The 20,456-nt window shown below is 31.3% G+C and overlaps 6 protein-coding genes across 7 annotated transcripts; 2 read left to right on the top strand and 4 right to left on the bottom strand.

The window, feature by feature from the left end:
* Window positions 1-35: 35 nt before the first annotated feature.
* Window positions 36-3,888, top strand: LOC109602912 (histone-lysine N-methyltransferase SMYD3). Its single transcript, XM_049965732.1, has 8 exons — window positions 36-70; window positions 463-586; window positions 1,684-1,925; window positions 2,593-2,720; window positions 2,782-2,958; window positions 3,013-3,310; window positions 3,434-3,596; window positions 3,657-3,888. The coding sequence occupies exons 1-8, from the start codon at window positions 61-63 to the stop codon at window positions 3,856-3,858; spliced, it is 1,344 nt and encodes a 447-aa protein (XP_049821689.1). The 5' UTR covers window positions 36-60; the 3' UTR covers window positions 3,859-3,888.
* A 2,500-nt stretch (window positions 3,889-6,388) lies between these two features.
* Window positions 6,389-9,283, bottom strand: LOC109602923 (endoplasmic reticulum chaperone BiP). Its single transcript, XM_020019366.2, has 3 exons — window positions 9,155-9,283; window positions 8,765-8,906; window positions 6,389-8,561 (listed from the first exon to the last, which is right to left on the bottom strand). The coding sequence occupies exons 2-3, from the start codon at window positions 8,887-8,889 to the stop codon at window positions 6,716-6,718; spliced, it is 1,971 nt and encodes a 656-aa protein (XP_019874925.1). The 5' UTR covers window positions 8,890-8,906; window positions 9,155-9,283; the 3' UTR covers window positions 6,389-6,715.
* A 3,104-nt stretch (window positions 9,284-12,387) lies between these two features.
* LOC109602924 (delta-aminolevulinic acid dehydratase) lies at window positions 12,388-14,119 on the bottom strand. The gene is made up of 5 exons (XM_020019368.2): window positions 13,830-14,119; window positions 13,629-13,776; window positions 13,353-13,572; window positions 12,821-13,270; window positions 12,388-12,571 (listed from the first exon to the last, which is right to left on the bottom strand). Exons 1-5 carry the CDS (start codon window positions 13,964-13,966, stop codon window positions 12,501-12,503), a joined length of 1,026 nt encoding a protein of 341 aa, XP_019874927.2. The 5' UTR covers window positions 13,967-14,119; the 3' UTR covers window positions 12,388-12,500.
* Window positions 14,120-15,487: 1,368 nt separating this feature from the next.
* Window positions 15,488-17,152, bottom strand: LOC109602927 (probable low affinity copper uptake protein 2). 2 transcript variants are annotated; one of them, XM_049964060.1, is made up of 4 exons: window positions 16,844-17,152; window positions 16,568-16,791; window positions 16,134-16,232; window positions 15,716-15,855 (listed from the first exon to the last, which is right to left on the bottom strand). In XM_049964060.1, exons 1-3 carry the CDS (start codon window positions 17,116-17,118, stop codon window positions 16,177-16,179), a joined length of 555 nt encoding a protein of 184 aa, XP_049820017.1. In that variant the 5' UTR covers window positions 17,119-17,152; the 3' UTR covers window positions 15,716-15,855; window positions 16,134-16,176. The 2 variants fall into 2 exon arrangements, with proteins under 2 accessions (XP_049820016.1, XP_049820017.1); XM_049964059.1 differs by lacking the exon at window positions 16,134-16,232 and having other exon boundaries at window positions 15,488-15,855.
* Window positions 17,153-17,310: 158 nt separating this feature from the next.
* On the top strand, window positions 17,311-19,888 carry LOC109602929 (stress-activated map kinase-interacting protein 1). Its single transcript, XM_020019372.2, has 5 exons — window positions 17,311-17,451; window positions 17,854-18,403; window positions 18,457-18,692; window positions 18,747-19,103; window positions 19,155-19,888. Exons 1-5 carry the CDS (start codon window positions 17,379-17,381, stop codon window positions 19,355-19,357), a joined length of 1,419 nt encoding a protein of 472 aa, XP_019874931.1. The 5' UTR covers window positions 17,311-17,378; the 3' UTR covers window positions 19,358-19,888.
* Window positions 19,882-20,412, bottom strand: LOC126264776 (uncharacterized). The gene is made up of 2 exons (XM_049964061.1): window positions 20,180-20,412; window positions 19,882-20,127 (listed from the first exon to the last, which is right to left on the bottom strand). Exons 1-2 carry the CDS (start codon window positions 20,341-20,343, stop codon window positions 19,917-19,919), a joined length of 375 nt encoding a protein of 124 aa, XP_049820018.1. The 5' UTR covers window positions 20,344-20,412; the 3' UTR covers window positions 19,882-19,916.
* Between the last annotated feature and the right edge of the window lie 44 nt (window positions 20,413-20,456).

Here is a 20,456-nt window from a genome sequence, read left to right as displayed (position 1 = left end):
TACTTTGAACGTCAAGCATTCCTAACCTTGAATTGTAAAATAACAAACCCACAAATAAAAATGTCACATGGTAGGTTTATTTATAATTTCACAATTGTTATGAGCAGTTTTTCCAATTAATAAGGAAAAATATTATATCTGCATAAATTGTTGACTCAATAAATTTTAAATGCGTAATAATAATACGTTGTTTGGTCATTTTTATTAGATACCAAAGTGGGCTAACATTGTAACACAATAAAATAAACATGTGTAACGTATTAAACATGTAAATTTTCAAGTTCAAATGAGCCGCAACCGTAATGTTTATGATGGATGGGATAGTTATTTTAAAACACACTGTCTAAAAATAGTCGGTACATGTACTCACCTATTTTATAAATACCTTTGAGTGAGCTTAAATCTTAAATCATTTCAGTAATTGCTCTTTAGACAGTAAGGACCGTTTTGGTTTTATTACAGAATCCGATATGAGGATTAAAAAACGTGAAGTGAAAGCTGGCACCATAATCCATCAAGAAAAGCCCTTTGTTTATGTCCTTAGTTCCAAATACAGGACTGACTACTGTGATTACTGCTTCAAAAAGTAAGAATATTTTGTTTTATTTTATTGTTAATTTTTAAAATATTAATAAACGTTGAAATCCTCGTTTTTATGACTCCACAAGTTATTTTGTATCACAGGTATGGGGGTGTATTTTTTAAATAATTATTTTTGTTGTTATTTAATGCGATAGCACCTAAATATCTAATATTTTGTTGTTGTTATTGACTAACTTTATTTTTATTTGTAATTTAAAAATATTTTTGAAAGTAAATAATTAAATTATACATTATATAATAAGAAATTTCTAAAAATATATCTTCAATTTCTCTAAATTTTCTGAATAATGTGTAAAAACTAATGATAAAAGTTATTTAATAAAATTATTTTTTCAGAAAATGTATAATAAAATATACTAAAATAATATCCATAATAAATTAAATATACTTAATTTACATATGAGCTTAAATATTCATTAATTCCTACTAATTACTATTTGCACTTTTGTACTGTTTTGATAAATTGTAAATCAAATTAGTTAAATTGTACTTGACATTATAATGCAATGTGAACTTTAAATTGGACTAGTCACGTACCTTATAAATGTCAACTAGTATTATGCTTCTAAAAATATGTATTAACTATAATAACATTAAATTAAAAGTTAATAGATAAGTATTAATAGTTAATGATAAATTAGATTCAAGGTAATTCCTCCCATAAAATAAAGTATAATGAATCCAAAAGGAATTAATCAAATATATTTGTTACATTTAACAATGTTGTACTATGAATTCTAATGTTAAATGTAATTATTTTAACTTCTTTGGGTCCTGTATGCTACAAAATTAATCATAATTTCAAAAAAATATATCAAATAAAATACGTTAGTTTAAAATATTTTTCAGTTCCAGTTCCTTACAAAATAAAATATTTATTTAAAATATAAGGAACAAAAATATTTTACTCAATATTTCCGATCCAAAAACAAATTGTTCAAGTTCAATTATTACCAATATTAGTTGACAAATGATTTTGTGTTTGTCTCCAATTTGTTAAAGCATCAAGCCAGTAATTATTGTCATTAACAAACCATTTATTCTAAGTTTAGCAGACTAATTTCAAGAACATAATTTCAGGAGCCAACTATCGAAATGCTCAGGATGTAAGTACGTCTTCTACTGTGGTAAAGGATGCCAGAAATTGGGATGGGACATCCACAAACACGAGTGTCGCAATTTAGGCAAAGTGGCCCCTCGAATCGTGCCCGATGGAGCGAGGCTCTTGTCGAGATTGATTAAAAAAATCCAAAAGGGTGGCGATCAAGTCAGGGAGTACTATTCAGAAACTGGTTATCGGATGTTCAAAGATCTCATGTCCCGTAAGTTTTAAATGACGACTTCAATCAGTTCATCATGCATTAACAACGCTTAAATACTTGTACATTTTCTAAAGGTTTTTAGAATTGTGATATAGGGTGGTACATTTAAAATATCTGCAACATGTACATTTTTGATTGTTGGATAAATTAGAAATTATGTGAGTGGTAGTTAATTACTATTATACAACGTATTAAATACAATCCTGGACCTTGTTTTGCTAATAATCACTACTGACTGTCATTTAGCTATTATCATTAATCGCACATGATTACTAATCAAGAAAAATATATTCGTTGATTTTGGTCACACAAGTTTGAGAAAACCTTAAGTGTCTCTTTTGGATTTTATCTAATTTGTCGGTTTTGGTGAAAAATCAGCCTATTAAGAACAGAGTAAGTTTTCGCTGTTTCTTCAAAGATGGCACTATCTGTATGTACTCCATGCATGGTAAAGCACCTACAAGGAAGTACTGTATCTAATCTTAAATTTCAGGGTATGGTAATTTACTTTAATATAAACATATAATTTCATATTGGTTTTGTGCTAAATAATTTTATATAATCAGCGAGAAGTTATTCAATAGAGAGAAGCCAAAATCGACTAACCTAACACAACGACCTTAGACAAAACTAAGTAAATCCATCAGTTGAGTGTAACAATTTCCAGATTACCCAAACGTTAAAAACGACCAACGACGAATGGAGCACATCTCCGCCCTTTACGGAGTGCTGTACGAGTTCCTCGGCAACGACCGCATACCAAACTCGGCCGAACTGATGGGCCTGTACGGCAGGGTAAGAATTAAGTATCCCATTCACGCGTACGATTCATCTCCAAATTAGCCGTGTTTCGCAGATGTGCGTGAACAGCTTCAACATATGCAACCAGGAGCTGCAAAGTTTGGGCACCGGCATTTACTTGGCCGCCTCGATACTCGATCATTCCTGCGAGCCCAACGCCCTGGCCGTGTTCGATGGTACCACCATACAGATAAGGGCGTTGAAGGACTTGCCCTGTGTTGATTGGTCTCAGGTACCTTTACGTCTTTGGTTGAGTACTTTTTAGTGACTAATTTAATTGTTACAGATTTTTATTAGTTACATTGACGTGTTGAACACCACAAAGGACAGGCAGGAGGAACTCCAGAAAACCTATTACTTTCTTTGCGAGTGTCCCCGCTGTCTGGAACCGGAACCTATGGCTGAAATGACCGGGGCTGCATGCCCTGACCCTAAATGCGATTTTTACATAGATGTCAACATGGTACTACCCGGTGATAAATGCAAGAAATGTGGAGAGGTTGTCACTGAGGAATTTCTGGAACGGTACAAAGAAGTCATGGAATTTACCACGGCACAAATAGAAAGCATGAAGCAATTCACATGTATCCTTACCTGTTTATTTGCTGTCATATCCTGTAGGACTTTCGTGTGTCCAATAAGATAATAGTGTATATTAGATACGTCAACTATTTGTAACATTAATTAATCCTTAATTTGTTAATCAGATTTGGATACATGCAAATTATGTTTGGACAAACATAAAGGAGTACTTTACAGACACAACTTAAAACACGTAAAAATACTGGACTTAGCATTTGAAAGCAGTATTGACTTCCAGTTATTTAACAATGCCAAAGAGTATGGATTGGAATTAATTGATAGTTTTTAGTGAGTAACTTAATTAATTTATAATATCTTAATTTGTAACTTCAATTTTATATTTTTTAGCAAATATTATGGTCAAATACACCCACTTACAGGATTATTACACTTAAAGCTGGGCAAAATTTTGTTGTATCATAATGATATAACTAACGCAAAAAAACACCTTAACGAGGCGAGTCATATTTTAAAAATCACTCATGGTATAACCAGCAGCATTTATAAAGAAGAAGTTATGCCACTTTTGTTTCAAGTTCATTTAGAGTAAGTTTTAAATAAATATATTTTTGCTAATGGAGTCTTTCATTAATTTTCACTCAATTTTTTTGTGATTATTCAAGGAAATTAATAATTTTGAAATTTTAATAAGTCATCTTTAATTAAAATTGTTATTCTTATATAATAAATTTAATAATATAACAAAAAAATAATAGTTAAACAGGATTCATGAATTTATAAATATTGATTTATTATTATAATAATGGTTATAAATTAACAAGTTTTTAGTGAGTCATTTGTTTAATATTAGTTTATATTGTTTTAAGGTATAATTAGATAAAATTATTGAGATTTATTGAGATGATAAAACAAAAGCTTCATCAATTTTATAAGGAATTTTGTCGACTAGCATATACATTTACAGTTAAATTAATAATTCACAAGTATAACTAAGCATAATTCATATCTTAAAAGTCTAGAACTTATTACTATAAACTTAATAATTAATTAATTTAATGCATTGAATTTAAATGGTTTGAATGAGAAATAATTGTTATAATATTCATCCATTTTTAATTACAAGAATAATCAATTTAAAAACATGTTTCACTTTACTCTGTATTTTAATGAGAAACTAATAACTAGTTAAAACCTTTAGTAATACATTTATTGTGTATTAAGAATTTTTTATTCTTTATTTACTATTATTGATTAAAGAAATCGATATTTTTTATATGTTTCAGTAAATTTTTAGATGCATTTACAGAATTTTTATATTGAAAAACATTATTATAATGTATGATAATATTTTCTCAATTTTTATTATTTATTGTTTCAAAATTACAAAAATTCAAGAAAATTATGTATTATTTTAAATTAAAAACATTATTTTACTATGAAATATATAATTTTAATGAGAATTATTGACAAGTTAGCTTTTAGTGAGACATTTAATACTAATTTTTTATTGTTATTTCAATATTTATCCATTTTTAATAAGAAGAATAATGTTAAAAACATTTTGTTTCATTCTACACTATATTTTAATGAGAATTTAATAACTAGTTAGATCTTCTAATAAAACATAATGTATAATAAGAAATTATTTTATTTACTATTATTGATTAAAAAAATCAATATTTTTTATGTTTAAGCAACATTTTAGATGCATTTACAGAATTTTTATATTGAAAAACATAGTAATATACATATTAATATTTTCTCGATTTTTATTATTATTTATTTGAAATTTAAAAAATTCAAGAAAATTATATTTATTTTAAATTAAAAACATTATTTTATTCTGCAATATATAATTTTAATGAGAATTTATTGAGACATTTGTTTCATACTAATTTTTTATTGTTATTTCAGGGTATAACATTTAATTAATGACAACTGAATTTGTCTCAAAGAAAATCGTACTAATATTTATCCATTTTATTGAGAATATTAATAAAAAATCAATATTTTTTATGTTTCAGCAACATTTTAGATGTATTTACAGAATTTTTATATTGAAATAATATACATATTAATATTTTCTCAATTTTTATTATTATTTATTTGAAATTTAAAAAATTCAAGAAAATTATATTTATTTTAAATTAAAAACATTATTTTATTCTGCAATATATAATTTTAATGAGAATTTATTGAGACATTTGTTTCATACTAATTTTTTATTGTTATTTCAGGGTATAACATTTAATTAATGACAACTGAATTTGTCTCAAAGAAAATCGTACTAATATTTATCCATTTTATTGAGAATATTAATAAAAAATCAATATTTTTTATGTTTCAGCAACATTTTAGATGTATTTACAGAATTTTTATATTGAAATAATATAATATTAATATTTTCTCAATTTTTATTATTTATTTGAAATTTAAAAAATTCAAGAAAATTATATTTATTTTTAATTAAAAACATTATTTTATTCTGCAATACATAATTTAAATGAGAATTTATTGAGACATTTGTTTCATTTAAAAATTTTTTATTGTTATTTCAGGGTATAACATTTAATTAATCACAGCTAAATTTGACTCAAAGAAAATCGTATTAATATTTATCCATTTTAAATGAGAAGAATAATACTTCTAAATTAAAAACATTTTGTTTCATTCTACACTATATTTTAATGAGAATTTAATAACTAGTTAAATCTATTTGTAAGACATATTGTATTGTAGTGAAATAAGAAATTCATTTGTTTACTATTATTGATTAATAAATCAATATTTTTTATGTGTCAGCAACATTTTAGATGCATTTATAGAATTTTTATATTGAAAAACGTTAATATGTTAATATTTTCTCAATTTTTGATTATTTATTTCAAATTTAAAGAATTCAAGGAAATTATATTAATTTTAATGAGAATTTATTGAGACATTTGTTTCACACTAATTTTTTATTGTTATTTCAGGGTATAATATTTAATTAATCACAGCTGAATTTGACTTAAAGAAAAAGTTCCATTTTTGTTTCTTATTTAGGAGCACTTAATGTCTCTACTTATACATTATACATTAAAAGATGGTGAAGAACTCTCATAAATAAAAACACAGACAACTTTTAATAATGAGTTTATTGTAAATTTTTAACAGGCTTCAAATACAAGTGTACAAGAAAAAAAAATAATGAGAGATGTGAAATGTATGAGTTATCATACACTCATATTTGACACGACAAAATAAATAATTTTACCTGTGGAAATAGGTAAACATTTGTAATATAAAACATTTCCTATTTTATAAATACAAAAATGAATTATTCATACTAAACGGACAGTCACAGAATATGAATTAAAAAATTAAATACCTAGTTGGATCACACAACAATCATACACACAGTCATCACTTGGCTAAAGTTTTTTTTATCATCAGTCTTGCACTTTTTACAATTCATCCTTCAGGTCTTCATCTTCCTCCGCTGTTGGTGGAGGGGCGCCGCCAGCTCCTTGGTACAATTTGGCAATGATTGGTTGTACAACGCTTTCCAACTCCTTCTTTTGCTTCTTGTATTCTTCGGCGTCGGTGTCCTGGTTGTCTTCCAGCCATTTGATCTTTTCATCGATAGCCTCTTCCATCTTGGTCTTTTCGTCGCCGGAAACCTTGGAGCCAAGCTTGTCCTTGTCTTGCAATTGATTCTTGAGCGAGTAGGCGTAGCTTTCGAGCTCGTTCCTGGCTTCGACACGCTCCTTGAGCTTCTTGTCCTCATCGGCGAACTTCTCGGCATCCCTGATCATACGATCGATGTCGTCGGGAGTGAGTCTGTTCTGGTCGTTGGTGATGACGATCTTTTCCCTGTTTCCGGTGCCTTTGTCTTCGGCGGATACCTGCAAAATACCGTCGGCGTCGATTTCGAAGGTGACTTCAATTTGTGGCACGCCTCTTGGTGCTGGTGGGATTCCGGTGAGATCGAACTTGCCCAACAGATGGTTGTCTTTGGTCATGGGACGTTCACCTTCGTAAACCTGGATGGTGACGGTGTGCTGGTTGTCGGAGGCGGTGGAGAAGATCTGGCTCTTCTTGGTCGGAATGACGGTGTTACGTGGGATAAGTTTGGTCATGACTCCTCCTACGGTTTCAATACCCATGGTCAGAGGGTTGACGTCCAACAACACAATGGCGTCGGTGTCTTGTTCTCCTGACAGTACTCCAGCTTGTACGGCGGCTCCGTAAGCTACGGCTTCATCGGGGTTGATGCCTCTGGATGGTTCCTTGCCTCCAAAGAATTCCTTGACCAACTGTTGTACCTTGGGGATACGGGTGGAACCTCCGACCAAGACGATTTCATCAACGTCCTTCTTGTTCATGTCGGCGTCTTCGAGTACTTTCTGCACGGGTTTCAAGGTGGAACGGAACAGATCCATGTTCAACTCTTCGAACTTGGCCCTGGTGAGGGTTTCGGAGAAGTCGTCACCCTCGAAGAAGGCTTCGATGTCGATCCTGACTTGGTGGCTGGACGATAAGGCACGTTTCGCTTTTTCGACTTCACGACGCAGCTTCTGGACGGCACGGTTGTCCTTGCGGATGTCCTTGCCCTTCTTCTTCTTGTACAGTTTGATGAAGTGGTCCATGACACGTTGATCGAAATCTTCACCTCCCAAGTGGGTGTCACCGTTGGTGGCCACTACTTCGAACACTCCGTTGTCGATGGTCAGGAGGGACACGTCGAAGGTACCGCCGCCCAAGTCGAAGACGAGTACGTCCTTCTCTCCGTCCTTCTTGTCCAAGCCGTAGGCGATGGCGGCGGCGGTGGGTTCGTTGATGATCCTCATCACGTTGAGGCCGGCGATGGTACCGGCGTCCTTGGTGGCCTGACGTTGGGCGTCGTTGAAGTAGGCGGGCACCGTGACGACGGCGTGCGTCACCTTCTTGCCCAAGTAGGCTTCGGCGGTCTCCTTCATCTTGCCCAGAACCATGGCGGATATTTCCTCGGGGGCGAACACCTTGTTACCTTGTGCCGTTTCGACCTGGATGTGGGGCTTGGAGTTCTTCTCGATCACCTTGAAGGGGAAGAACTTGACGTCGTGTTGGACGGTCGGGTCGCTCCAGTCACGTCCGATAAGACGCTTGGCATCGAAGACCGTGTTCTCGGGGTTGGTGGTCAACTGGTTCTTGGCGGCGTCGCCGATCAGACGCTCACCATCGGCGGTGAAACCGACGTACGAGGGGGTGATACGGTTACCTTGGTCGTTGGCGATGATTTCCACACGGCCGTTTTTGAACACACCGACACTGTAATAATAGAATTCATTAATTCCATGTTGATGAACTCTTTATCACTGGTACTTCACAAAGTCCAATTAGAACAGATAGCAAACAACATGACTATAAGACTTGATTAATTAATTGTGATTAATTCACATTATTATTCTACATATGTTAATAATTAAAAGCCTATATTGGTTCTAAATTTTATACTCAAATAATTGACTTACCATGAATAGGTAGTACCCAAATCAATACCAATTACAGTTCCAACTTCTTCCTTTCCTTTCTTCTCTTCTTTAGCCAAAACAACGGCTATAAGGCACAGAGTGCCCAAAGCAAGGTGCAACCTCATCTCTGGTCTTAGTAAATCTGAAAATACGAAATGAAAGATGTAATCGTGACACGTTGGCAAAGCCAAATTACAGATTAAAACGCCGACTTGTACGAAACCCAACGACGTACTGATCCTTAGGCTCGTTCATGAATATTTTACAGTACATTAACGGTACATACTTCCAGAATTTCTAGAACACCTGCGGCCTAAGCCGACGTATGTAAAAATCGTCAAACTGCACTCGCAACTAATAAAATCAATAAAAATCCCACCGGCAACTCACCTCAATAAATAAAAGAACACACAGTTCACAAATGTATAAAAATCCTCAATGTACTCTCCCAATAATTTTCTGCTGTACACTGCCCGGCTTCTGTCTCGTACTGATCTGGGGAAAATTATTTGACACGCCGAATATATGTATAGAATATCTCGTGTTATCTCCCGATTGGTCGATATTTGAACGAGGCACTCGGCTATTGGACGAGGTTACTTTCGTTGGCCGCACGCGATTGGCCCACGTCGGACGGCTCTACTATGTGTCACTAGGCGAAACTGTCAGTGATTGTCTGATGTGTTCGAATCGCTGCGAAATGACACAACGTATGTTCTAGATTGAGTCATCGAAAATGCTGGAGTATGAGCGGGATTTTTGAATGATTTGCTCCCCTAGTATACCGTAGGATTTTTGGATTATTACTTGTGTACATTAACTTGATCCTGTTTATTAATTTTTTAGGTGTAGTTTTCCCACTGTTTAATAATGGTTCAGTATCTGGGTCACAGTGTTTTTAAAGTGTGACTTTGCGTTCTGTACCGTTATATTACTCACCGTTATTATAACATGTTCTGCATTTTAATTCATTCTTATTTGTATGGTCAAATCACAACAACAAAGTTACAAGATGAATGATCTAATTGACATTAAAACATTTTTGTTTTCAGTTGAAATCTATAACAAAAAAAAAACTATTTTCTATTATTTTATTTACTTTATTATTTTTTATGAATATTTTAATAATTATATTATATATAATTACTCTCTTTAATCTATTTTCTAAAAACTAAAAATTAAATATATTTAGTTATATTGTTTAACTATTTTTATTCATTAATTATTGTACATGACATTTGTACAATAAAATTATATTAAACATAATGATTTCCAATGTTTTTAAACTTATAATATTAAAGTTTTAGACTAAATTATTAAATAATCATAGAAAGGGGAATTATGAAGTTCTCCTTCATTAAATAAACTACATAAACAGAAAGAGAAAATAGATAACAATAAGTTCTTTGATCTTTCATATGGAAAGTATAGTTTAGCAGTAAGATTATTCAACTATTAAAAGACTGACATAAACAAAAGACACGTTAATATCTCATTAATAATTAATTTAATAATCTTTATGTGTAATTATTAACAATATTTTCCATTTCAATTTTTAGCAGCAATATATAATTAACATAAATTAAAATGGAAAGTAAACAGTTTAATATTGCTAGTTATTTTGATTAATTTCAAAATAATAATTTATTTATTTAAAAAGTATACTGCTGAATTCACATATTTTAATGTAATTAGAATAAACTTTATACTTTAGCAAGTTATTTCGTAATGTATTTATTAAAAATAAAAGAGGGGCATTAAAAATTGTAGTATAAACATTATTTTTAGAACCTTTGTTTTATTATTCAATCAAATAGCAGACCGCATATTATTATTGCTAAATAATTGTAATCATAAATGGATTTTATCTTATCATTATTACTTTTTACATAATCCTGTTTCTATTTCTAGAGACTCTTCAAATTAATTTCTGAATTATCTAGAATTGAAAAAAAAAATTCAATAAAAGGTTGTGTAAAACTCAAATATTCTTTTTATTTGTAAATAAAACAAATATTTCTAACATTACATATATTAACAATCATACAGGCACCACTTATCAACATATAAGGGAGCCTAAAACAGTGACCTCAAATATAATATCATATTAATTGTAAGTTATCACAATATTTTACAGCTTCTTTATGTTTTACCCTTTCTTAAAATTGTGTGGATGAAATATATATATATATATATATATAAATTTAATAATTTTTAGGTGCCCATTGTCTTATAGAATTGATGAGTTTGTCTTAAAAATTTAATTTTATTGAAATTGTTTTAATAAAATACAATATTTAAATATTTTATTACAAAACTGACATATTATTTATTTTTCTCCCTTAATTTTTGCCTTAAAAATTACATAAACTATATTTTTTATTACATTATAAAATTTAAATTACCTCCTGGAATTTAATTTATTTTAAAATAAACGACAATTAATCAAAATTTCAATAAAATCTTGAACATAAAAATAAGCTGAATTCTACCAAAATTTTAAACTCAGATATTCTTTTCATTTATAAATAAAACAAGTATTTGTAACAATCATACAGACACCACTTATCAACATGTAAGGGAATCTAAAACCTTATATAAAAGATTATACTAATTGTAAATTAATACAATATTTTACAGCTCTCTCCTTGTTTTAATCCAGTCTAAAATGGTGGGCGTGAAATATGTTAGTACAACGTCAGCACCTAAAGCAAAGTGATTAAAGTACATCTTGATTGTGACGAAAAAATTGGTTAATGTAGTTTGTGGGATTCCCAGAAGAATAATTTTTTGTATGATAGAACAGAAATTTAATAATTTGACCACAAATATTAATAAAATATTAATTGTAAGTTAATATAATATTTTACAGCATGTTTTACACTTTTCTAAAATTGTGGACGTGAAATATATATAAATTTAATAATTCTATGTTCCCATTGTCTTATAGAATTGAAGAGTTTGCCTTAAAAATTTAATTTTATTGAAATTGTTTTAATAAAATACAAGATTTTAATATCTTATTAGAAAACTGACGTATTATTTGTTTTTCTCTCTTAATTTTTGCCTTAAAAATTACATAAACTATAAATTTATTACATTATACAATTTAAATTACCTCCTGGAATTTAATTTATTTTAAAATAATCGACAATTAAACAAAATTTTAAACTCAGATATTCTTTTCAATTATAAATAAAACAAATATTTATGGCATTGAATATATTAACAATCATACAAACACCACACATGTGACAACAATATTATAATAGTTTGGGAACAGAAATTTAGTAATTTTTAGATTCCCATTATAGAATTGACGAATTTGTCTTAATAGCTTAATTTTCTTGATATATTTTTAATAGAATACATTTCACATATACATATATTTTACTACGAAACTGACATATTATTTGTTCTTTTCCTTCAATTTTTGCTTTAAAAATTACATCAACTATAACTTTACTATACTACAAACCTTGAATTTCCTCCAGTAATTTAATTAATGTTAAAATAATCTAGAATTAAAGAATATTTTAATAAAACCTTAAGTACAAAAATAAGCTAAATTCTATCAAAATTCTAAGCTCAAATATTCATTTCATTCATAAATAAAACAAGTATTTGTAACATTGTATATATTAACAATCATACAGACACCACTTATCAACAAGTAAGAGAGCCTAAGACAATCACCTCAAATATAATTATACTAATTGTAAATTAACAAAATACTTTACAGTTTGCTCCTTGTTTTAATCCAATCTAAAATTGTGGGTGTGAAATATGTGATTATAACGTCAGCACCTAAAACAAAGTGAATTATTAAAGTACATTCTGATTGTTATGAAGAAATGGGTTAATGTAGTTTGTGAGGTTCCCAGAAGAATTTTAATAATTTTTTGAAGTTTCCTATAGAATTTTATGTTTATAATGTTTTTTGATGAATTTTCATAATGTTTGGCACAAAATTTTCAGGAATACCATGATCAAAGTAATTTTAAAACACATTTTTTTGCTCTAATTTATAAAAGTATGGTCTTTTTGTTAAATTACCTGCTCTCCTAAGTGACATCAGAATTTCCGTCAACGCAAGCTTCATATCGAAGGCCCCTTCTTTGGCTGCATGATGGATCATGGAATACTCCCCTGAGACTTGGTACACGAACATCGGATACTGCGGATACTTATCCTTGATCTCCTTCAGCACGTCCATGTAAGCCATAACGGGCTTGACCATCAGCATATCCGCACCTTCGGCCACATCACGGTCAGCCGCCCTCATAGCCAACCCGGAACTGCTGCTGGGCAACTGATAGCACTTACGATCGCCGAAGGCAGGCTTCGACTTGGCTGCGTCCCTGAAGGGTCCGTAAAAGTTGGAGGCGAACTTGGCTGTGTAGGAGAGCACAGCCACTTTGTTCAGGAGGTTTTTCTGGCGTAGGGCTGCTTTTATGGCGCCTATTCGGCCGTCCATCATGTCTGAGGGGGCCACTATATGAGCACCTGTACAAAATAGGGTCTTTTTAAACTTCTTTCATTACAGTCGAGTATATATTATAATTATTATAAATACAAATAGTCTTACCTGCAGTGGCATAGGCCAAAGCAATTTCTGCAATTCGTTTGAGACTAGCGGGATTATTGATTGTTCCATCATTGAACAAAATGCCGCAGTGGCCACTTTCAGTGTACGGACACAGACACACATCACAAGCTATTGTTAATTCAGGAAACCATTTCCTGAGCACTGGCAAAGCCCTGACCACTGGGTTCTGTTGACTGTCTGCGTGGGTGCCGTATTCATCCTAAAATGATTAAAATTAATTCCCAAACATTCAAAGAATAATTACATAATACAAACCTTGGGTAACTTGTCAATGACACCGAACAACAGGATGGATTTTAAACCTTTTTTAACCAGTGTTTCCAGGTGACTTCTTAATTTGTTCAACCCATATCTCGAGACTCCCGGCATACTATGTATTGGTTGAACTGCTTCATCATCTTCACTGAAAATTTCATGATTTTTACTTAATATTTACCACACCATAACCTCACTTACACTAGGAATATTGGGTACATTAAATTGCTGGCACTAATTTCACATTTTAAACTTTGCCAGTCTCTCAAAGTTGAATTAAAAATGCTGCTTTGGAGCACATGTTTGTTTTCTACTGTAAACTCACGTTTGTCACTCATTTTGTTGATATTTAAATAAGTGGTGGCCGACCTACAATAGACGCAAGGAATGTACCGTTTAAGAATAAACAGTACGGGACACCCTAAGGAGATAATTTAAGAATAAATTGGTTTATAATTTGTAATGATGTAGAATAAATGACTTGTATATTGTTGTTGTCGTTTAAATTGTTATCTGTGATATAAACTTGTCATGTAATGATAACATTGCTTAACAAAAATCAAAACTAATTTTTCCACACATTTTTATTTATATTTGAATAATTCGTCTAAATCGTGTGGGTAATGTTTCAATTTCTGTATTTTTGAGCAAATGTTGTACATATAAGATGTATAAAAATTATTTATTATTACAAAATAATCAAAATTTTATTAATGTAACTAATTTTTCATACATTTTCATTTATTTTTGAACAATGTAAACATTACGTCTAAATCGTTTGGGTAATAATTCAGCTTCTGTATTTTTTGAACAAAATTTGTATATATAAGATTTTTAAAATTATTTAATACAAAATAATTAAAATTTTCATTAATATAACTAATTTTTCATACATTTTTATGTATGTATGTATTTATAAACACAACGTCTAAATGATTTGAGTAATGATTCAATTTTTGTATTTTCTGAGCAAAACTTGTACATATAAGATGTTTAAAAATTATTGATTATTCAGTACTATATATACCCCACCGGTGAATTACCGGTAGAAATTTCATGCACGGAGGACTGCTACTGCCATCTTTGAAGAAAAAGTGAGACTTATTCAAGGTCACTTAAAATTGTTAGATAACAGTCTCAATTTAATATATTGGGCATTTTTAGCAATGTATTTCGTAATGCATTTATTAAAAATAAAAGAGGGGTATTAAAAATTGTAATATACACATTATTTTTAGCACTTTTGTTTTATTATTCAGTCAAATGGCAAACCACATATTATTATTGTTAAATAAGTGTAATCAAAAATAAATAGTAATGGTAATGATAACATAGCTTAACAAAAATCAAATTAAAATCTTCATTTATATAACCAATTTTCCATACATTTTTATTTATATTTGAGCAATATAAATTCTACGTCTAAATCGTTTGGGTAATGTTCCAATTTCTGTATTTTTGGGCAAAATTTGTACAAATAAGATGTTTAAAAATTATTTATTATTACAATCTAACTAATATTTCATATATTATGTATGTATTTATTTTTGTACAATATAAACACTGCCGCTAAATAGTTTGGGTAAAGATTCAATTTTTGTATTTTTTGAGCAAAATTAGTACATATAGATGTTTAAAAATTATTTATTATTTCAGTACTGTAATCAACTTTCCGGTGAATTACCAAAAGAAATTTCATGCACTGCCATCTTTGAAGAAACAGGGAGACTAATTCAAGGTCACTTAAAATTTGATAGATAACAGTCTTCATATATTATATTGGGCATTTTAATCTGTTAAAAACTCTTCATAGTCATTAAGAATTGACAATAAATAACAATATTAATAAAATAAGTAAGTACGTAAAAATGTATATTTTAAATATGTATCTTTATGTAATATGAGCATTTATAATCATAACAAATATTAAATTTTAATTAACATAACAAGATTAAACTGAAATATTTATAATATATCACAATATTTATTATTCCTTCTAAAGTACTCGCTAAATTTACACATTATCAAATAAACAACAATTCTACTTTGAAAAACAAAGAAACCAGACCATACATGTTAAATATAACGAGTACCACGAAGTACTAGTGACAAGTTGCATGAACACTGACTGAAGTTGTTACAGGTCCAACATCCAAGTCACGGCTGCCATGTGATGTAGATGGACCTTCCAATGTTGGAGTTGACTCTCCATCTCTTTCCTCTTGCCCTGTAAATTATTCAATAGAAAAGTCCTAACTTTAAACAAAAGTTTAAAATAATACTATAATAAACGATATTATTGGGTATTTTACTTTATGTAAATGAGTCTAATTCAATGTCAGTTGATATCATCATATCAATACGTAGGTAATTTAGCATGAACGTATGTAAAATGGTGTTGGTGTTAAATTACCTTATATTTATTTTACACTAATTAATATAAAAACAGATTACTGAGACAAAATTTATTCAGAATTTTCTTCACATTATTTTGTGAATACTTACAAGGATTCCATGTGATGGGAGTCAGGATCAAAGGATATTAGGTTTATTGTGGGTCATTGGGGTTTGTCGAGGACTGAGGCTCTTTGGTGATTGAACGAGCTAAGAAACATAAAGTTGGCATGAATAATAATTAATTTAATTTAATTTTATAGTAAAACTATAAGTTTTATATTTGTAGAAATATTTATTAATATTTCATTGAGATATGTGGTTGCAAAGATTTATAGTAACATGATATTTGTGAGTGTATTAGATAACTTATTTTTATCACAAAATACATTGATATAAACAATTTTGATCATTTTTACTTTAGAAGTGATAAGAAATTTATTGCTTCATACACAAACTATGTAAAATTGATTTATACCAGGAAACATGAGTAATTCCAAGTATTAGTAATAACAGATAAATAATTTAAACATGCTTAACTTTACCTAACTCCCCACATATTTGTGTACAAAAAGTGTCTCTGATAATCTGACAATTCTGTAGATTGATCTTCATAAACTTCTGTCCAAAAATAAGATATCCTATTCCGCCTCCTATAACGGCGGCCACCAAAATCCACGCGTCATAAACCATAACAGTCAACATTAAAATATACCCCAAATTTTGAGACAGCAACCACAGGCATACTTCGGTGCCAAAAAGCATGGCCCTAAAACAACCACACTGTAAACATTCATTGACTTACCTATAAATATTAATACCTGTATCTGTAAGTGATGTTCAAGGGGTTCCTCTCATCGACATTGCCCCTAATCAGACTGGCACTCTCAGTCGTACAGATCTGCTTGAGCTGCTTGGAGCGCAAAATCAGCTCCTTTTGTCTGTGCTTCGTCTGCAAGAACCTCAAGTACTCGAACACGAACGACATCAACGTGACCAGCAAGCACAGCACCACCAGCCCCCCGACCGAGTTGATCTCCAACCCCTTGAACAAGTACGTTCCGACGTCCGTGCCCCAGAAAAAGGCATTCTTCATTGTCACGCTGTTGCGGTCACGTAGTACTAGTGGCACATTCGTGCGGGTGACTGAGCCAACAGCAAAACAGGACTTCCGATAGTATATCGTTTAACAGCTGATTGTCATGTTTACACTGTTCCGCTGTAGGCAACACGCGACGCCTCTTACAAATGTCCAGTTGACAGATCAAAAAATAAGTTGTTGATTTTGGTGATGTGGGTGGATTCGATTGTTTTAAGTTGTTAAAATAGAGTGTGTCGGACTTATAGTTACTTAGGATGGCTTTGTACGATAACAGTTTCTGGCTGTTATCTCATATACGAAATTCATTCATAACAACAGATGATACAGGTTATTATTTAATAAAAAATCATTTATTCAAAGTGTTTGTTTAATATACATGCTTGTAATAGTTAGTTGTTAACGTAATTCAAAGTCAGATAATATAAATTGTGAAGCTTATTTAGATTTTATTAAATTATATTGAACTGTTGTAGTTCAGTAGTTGTACTGTATTAGTTCTGAAAATGTGTACTATTATGCCTAATCCACTTTGAAATGGATTGAAAGATGAATAACAGAAACAAATATATATTTGGGATATGTTTTATATTGAATATCAACAATTTAATTTATAATTAATAGCAAGGAATGTTGTATTAAGTCAAAATAACTATGATCTGCTTTAATATAATCAAAATATTTATTTTAGTTTCAATATTTTCCCTCATTTTTTTATATATTTAATTACAGGACAATGTGAATTGGTAATGACAGGGGAAACAAAGGACATAAAGAAGCACATCTTATCGAAAGAAGAATATCCAGATCAACTGGAAGACAGTGAAGACGAAGAGGATGAATTAGAGTCAGAGTCGTACGACATTGAAACAGAATACAACTTAGGTATTCGAGAAAGATCCAACACAGCAGCACAATTAGACAAAATCGACCCCAATAAAACGTCGACCAAAATGCAACACATTAAGTGGGAGACCAATAAGTCGGTACCGCAGGAGTACCTCGATGAATTGTTCGTGAAACGGGACATAAGCCAGATCAAAATCGAGAACAAAAAGTCCCTTGTGAGTGAGATGTTGCAGAAGTATAATAACTTGCCCGTTAACCCATACATTGAATACGCCAAATGTGATGGTAGCGGACAAGTCAATATACAGACCAGAAAGTACAAAATCTTCCTGACGATGTTACCGGAAAGTAAACGTAATTATCCACTGCACGTGTGTTGCATCTCCTCCGTCACCATAGAAGACCTCATTGGATTGATTTTGTTGCAAATGAGGTGGGTGCCACAACTAACTTATAGGGTCAACACACTGAACTCTCAAATTCCAGCACCAAATATCCGGAAGTGCCGTTAAAAGACATCAGCAGTTACGGTCTTTATATAACGGAGGAGGACGGCGAAGTAGACCGGGATTTCCCTTGTTTGAGTCCCAAGGAGTGCGTCAACAAGTTCATGTTTAACTGCCTCGGGTTGGTGGAGCACAAGGATACAAAAACGGTGTCTTTCGATAACAGCCAAGTGATTGCTGTAGGGCCTTCATTTGACAAGAAGAAAACTTTAAGAGGTGCCACTCTATTGCTTTACTTTATTGTTGTTACTCACTGTGTCCACCTTTCAGATACAAAACTGGAGGAGTCAAAGAAGATACAAAACATGATACTAATAGATGTTCACAATAAAGCCATGGAGGCCCCTTTGTACCAGTCATACAGGGTGTTCAAGGTGATAAACAAGCTGAGGACCACTGTGGAAATCCACCTAGGTATAAGCGGGGAAAAAATCGAAATAGACCCCATCCAACAGAAGAACTCCACCTTCAACTTCTCCATGAAACAAAAGGCCATTAGCCACCACATGGACACGATAGCCTGGTGCGAGATAACCGACGTCAAAACTAACAGGACCAGCTTCAAAATCGTCTACAGTCTTTCCTTTGGTGGTTCCAGTTCTGTTGACTCGAGTTACGGAAGCGGCGGTAAGGACTGTAACAAATTAGTAAGACTGGTGTGATGGTGGTTTGTTGTAGTTTCTGGTTTCCCTCCTGTCCTCCAGTCCTCGGCCAGTTTTAAGCAGTACGAGTTCGAGGCCGACAATGCCACAGCCATTGACGTGGTGCAAAAGATCAATGCCATACTGGAGTTGAGGTCAAGTGCCAGTAGGAAAGAATACATAGCGGCGAAGGAGAGAAAGCACCATAAAAGAAAATCGTTTAATCTGATAAAGAAGTGACATTCAGTTGATAAATTATTTGTAATATGGACGCTGGTTTGTGTTTAACTGATTTTTGTTTAAGGTTGCAACCAATTCAGTGGATAATGTAATTTTCTTGATAACATCATCTGTGGTGTTAAAACACACAGCAGAACGGTGGTAAGATATGATTGAATTAATTAGTAGAGACTTAAATTGTACAGTATATGTAATTGTTTCAGTAGTAATATTTATACATATTGCTTAAGATATAAACCTCAATTATGTTTAACATTATTTAATAGAAACATTCGCCAATTTGACTTCCTTAAAGTTTTCATCGGGGGCAAGTTTGTCATGTTTGTATTGAGCTACATAAAAATGCTGCCTATAACATTTTTAATGTAGTATTTAAAATGAAATTGTACTTGGCTAGGTGAAAATTATTATTATGCACGTTTTACATTTTATGTTCTATTAATTGCCATGTATACAAAAATATTGCCTTTTTATACTTTATACTCAATAAATTGAAATATTTTGCAGAAATAAAATAGAATATGAAACATTTTTTTATCCATTAATCAAGTTAATATTTTTACATATCCAATCTAATATTTTGACAAGACTTTTTTAATCGTATTGCTTCCATTTTTTCTTCTTCCATTTTTATTTCAATTCTATTTATGAGATTCTTGACTTCTTCAATGTACTGTTTTCCATTCACTAAATTGGTAAAAAACTCCTTTTGTTCAGGTGTAAGAACTTCTTCTTCATCAAATTCCATTTCAGATAATCGTTTACTATTCCTAGAAATTAATTATATAAAATTATTTAATTTAAGCAAATAAATTGCCTTACTGATCCATGTTTTTGCTGAATTCCTTGGCTTCCATGGCATATTTTTCTAATTCATTTTGTTGTTTGATCAGTCTTTCCTTGTACCATTCAGGGTATCGATACAAAGGAGGTAGGCTAGGTATCTCCGTTGGTGTTTCATCATAGACAGATCGACGACTTGTCATTTTACTGTGATTATTTTGAAAATGAACTTGGTTTAATAAATCGTTACCATAATTGCAGGTTAACAACAACTACAAATTCAAAAGTGACAGTTCGTGTTATAAATTTGCCAGAG

This window comes from Aethina tumida, chromosome 3, assembly GCF_024364675.1.
Source record: "Aethina tumida isolate Nest 87 chromosome 3, icAetTumi1.1, whole genome shotgun sequence".
Classification (NCBI taxonomy): domain Eukaryota; kingdom Metazoa; phylum Arthropoda; class Insecta; order Coleoptera; family Nitidulidae; genus Aethina; species Aethina tumida.
This window is presented reverse-complemented; position numbering and strand designations above follow the sequence as displayed.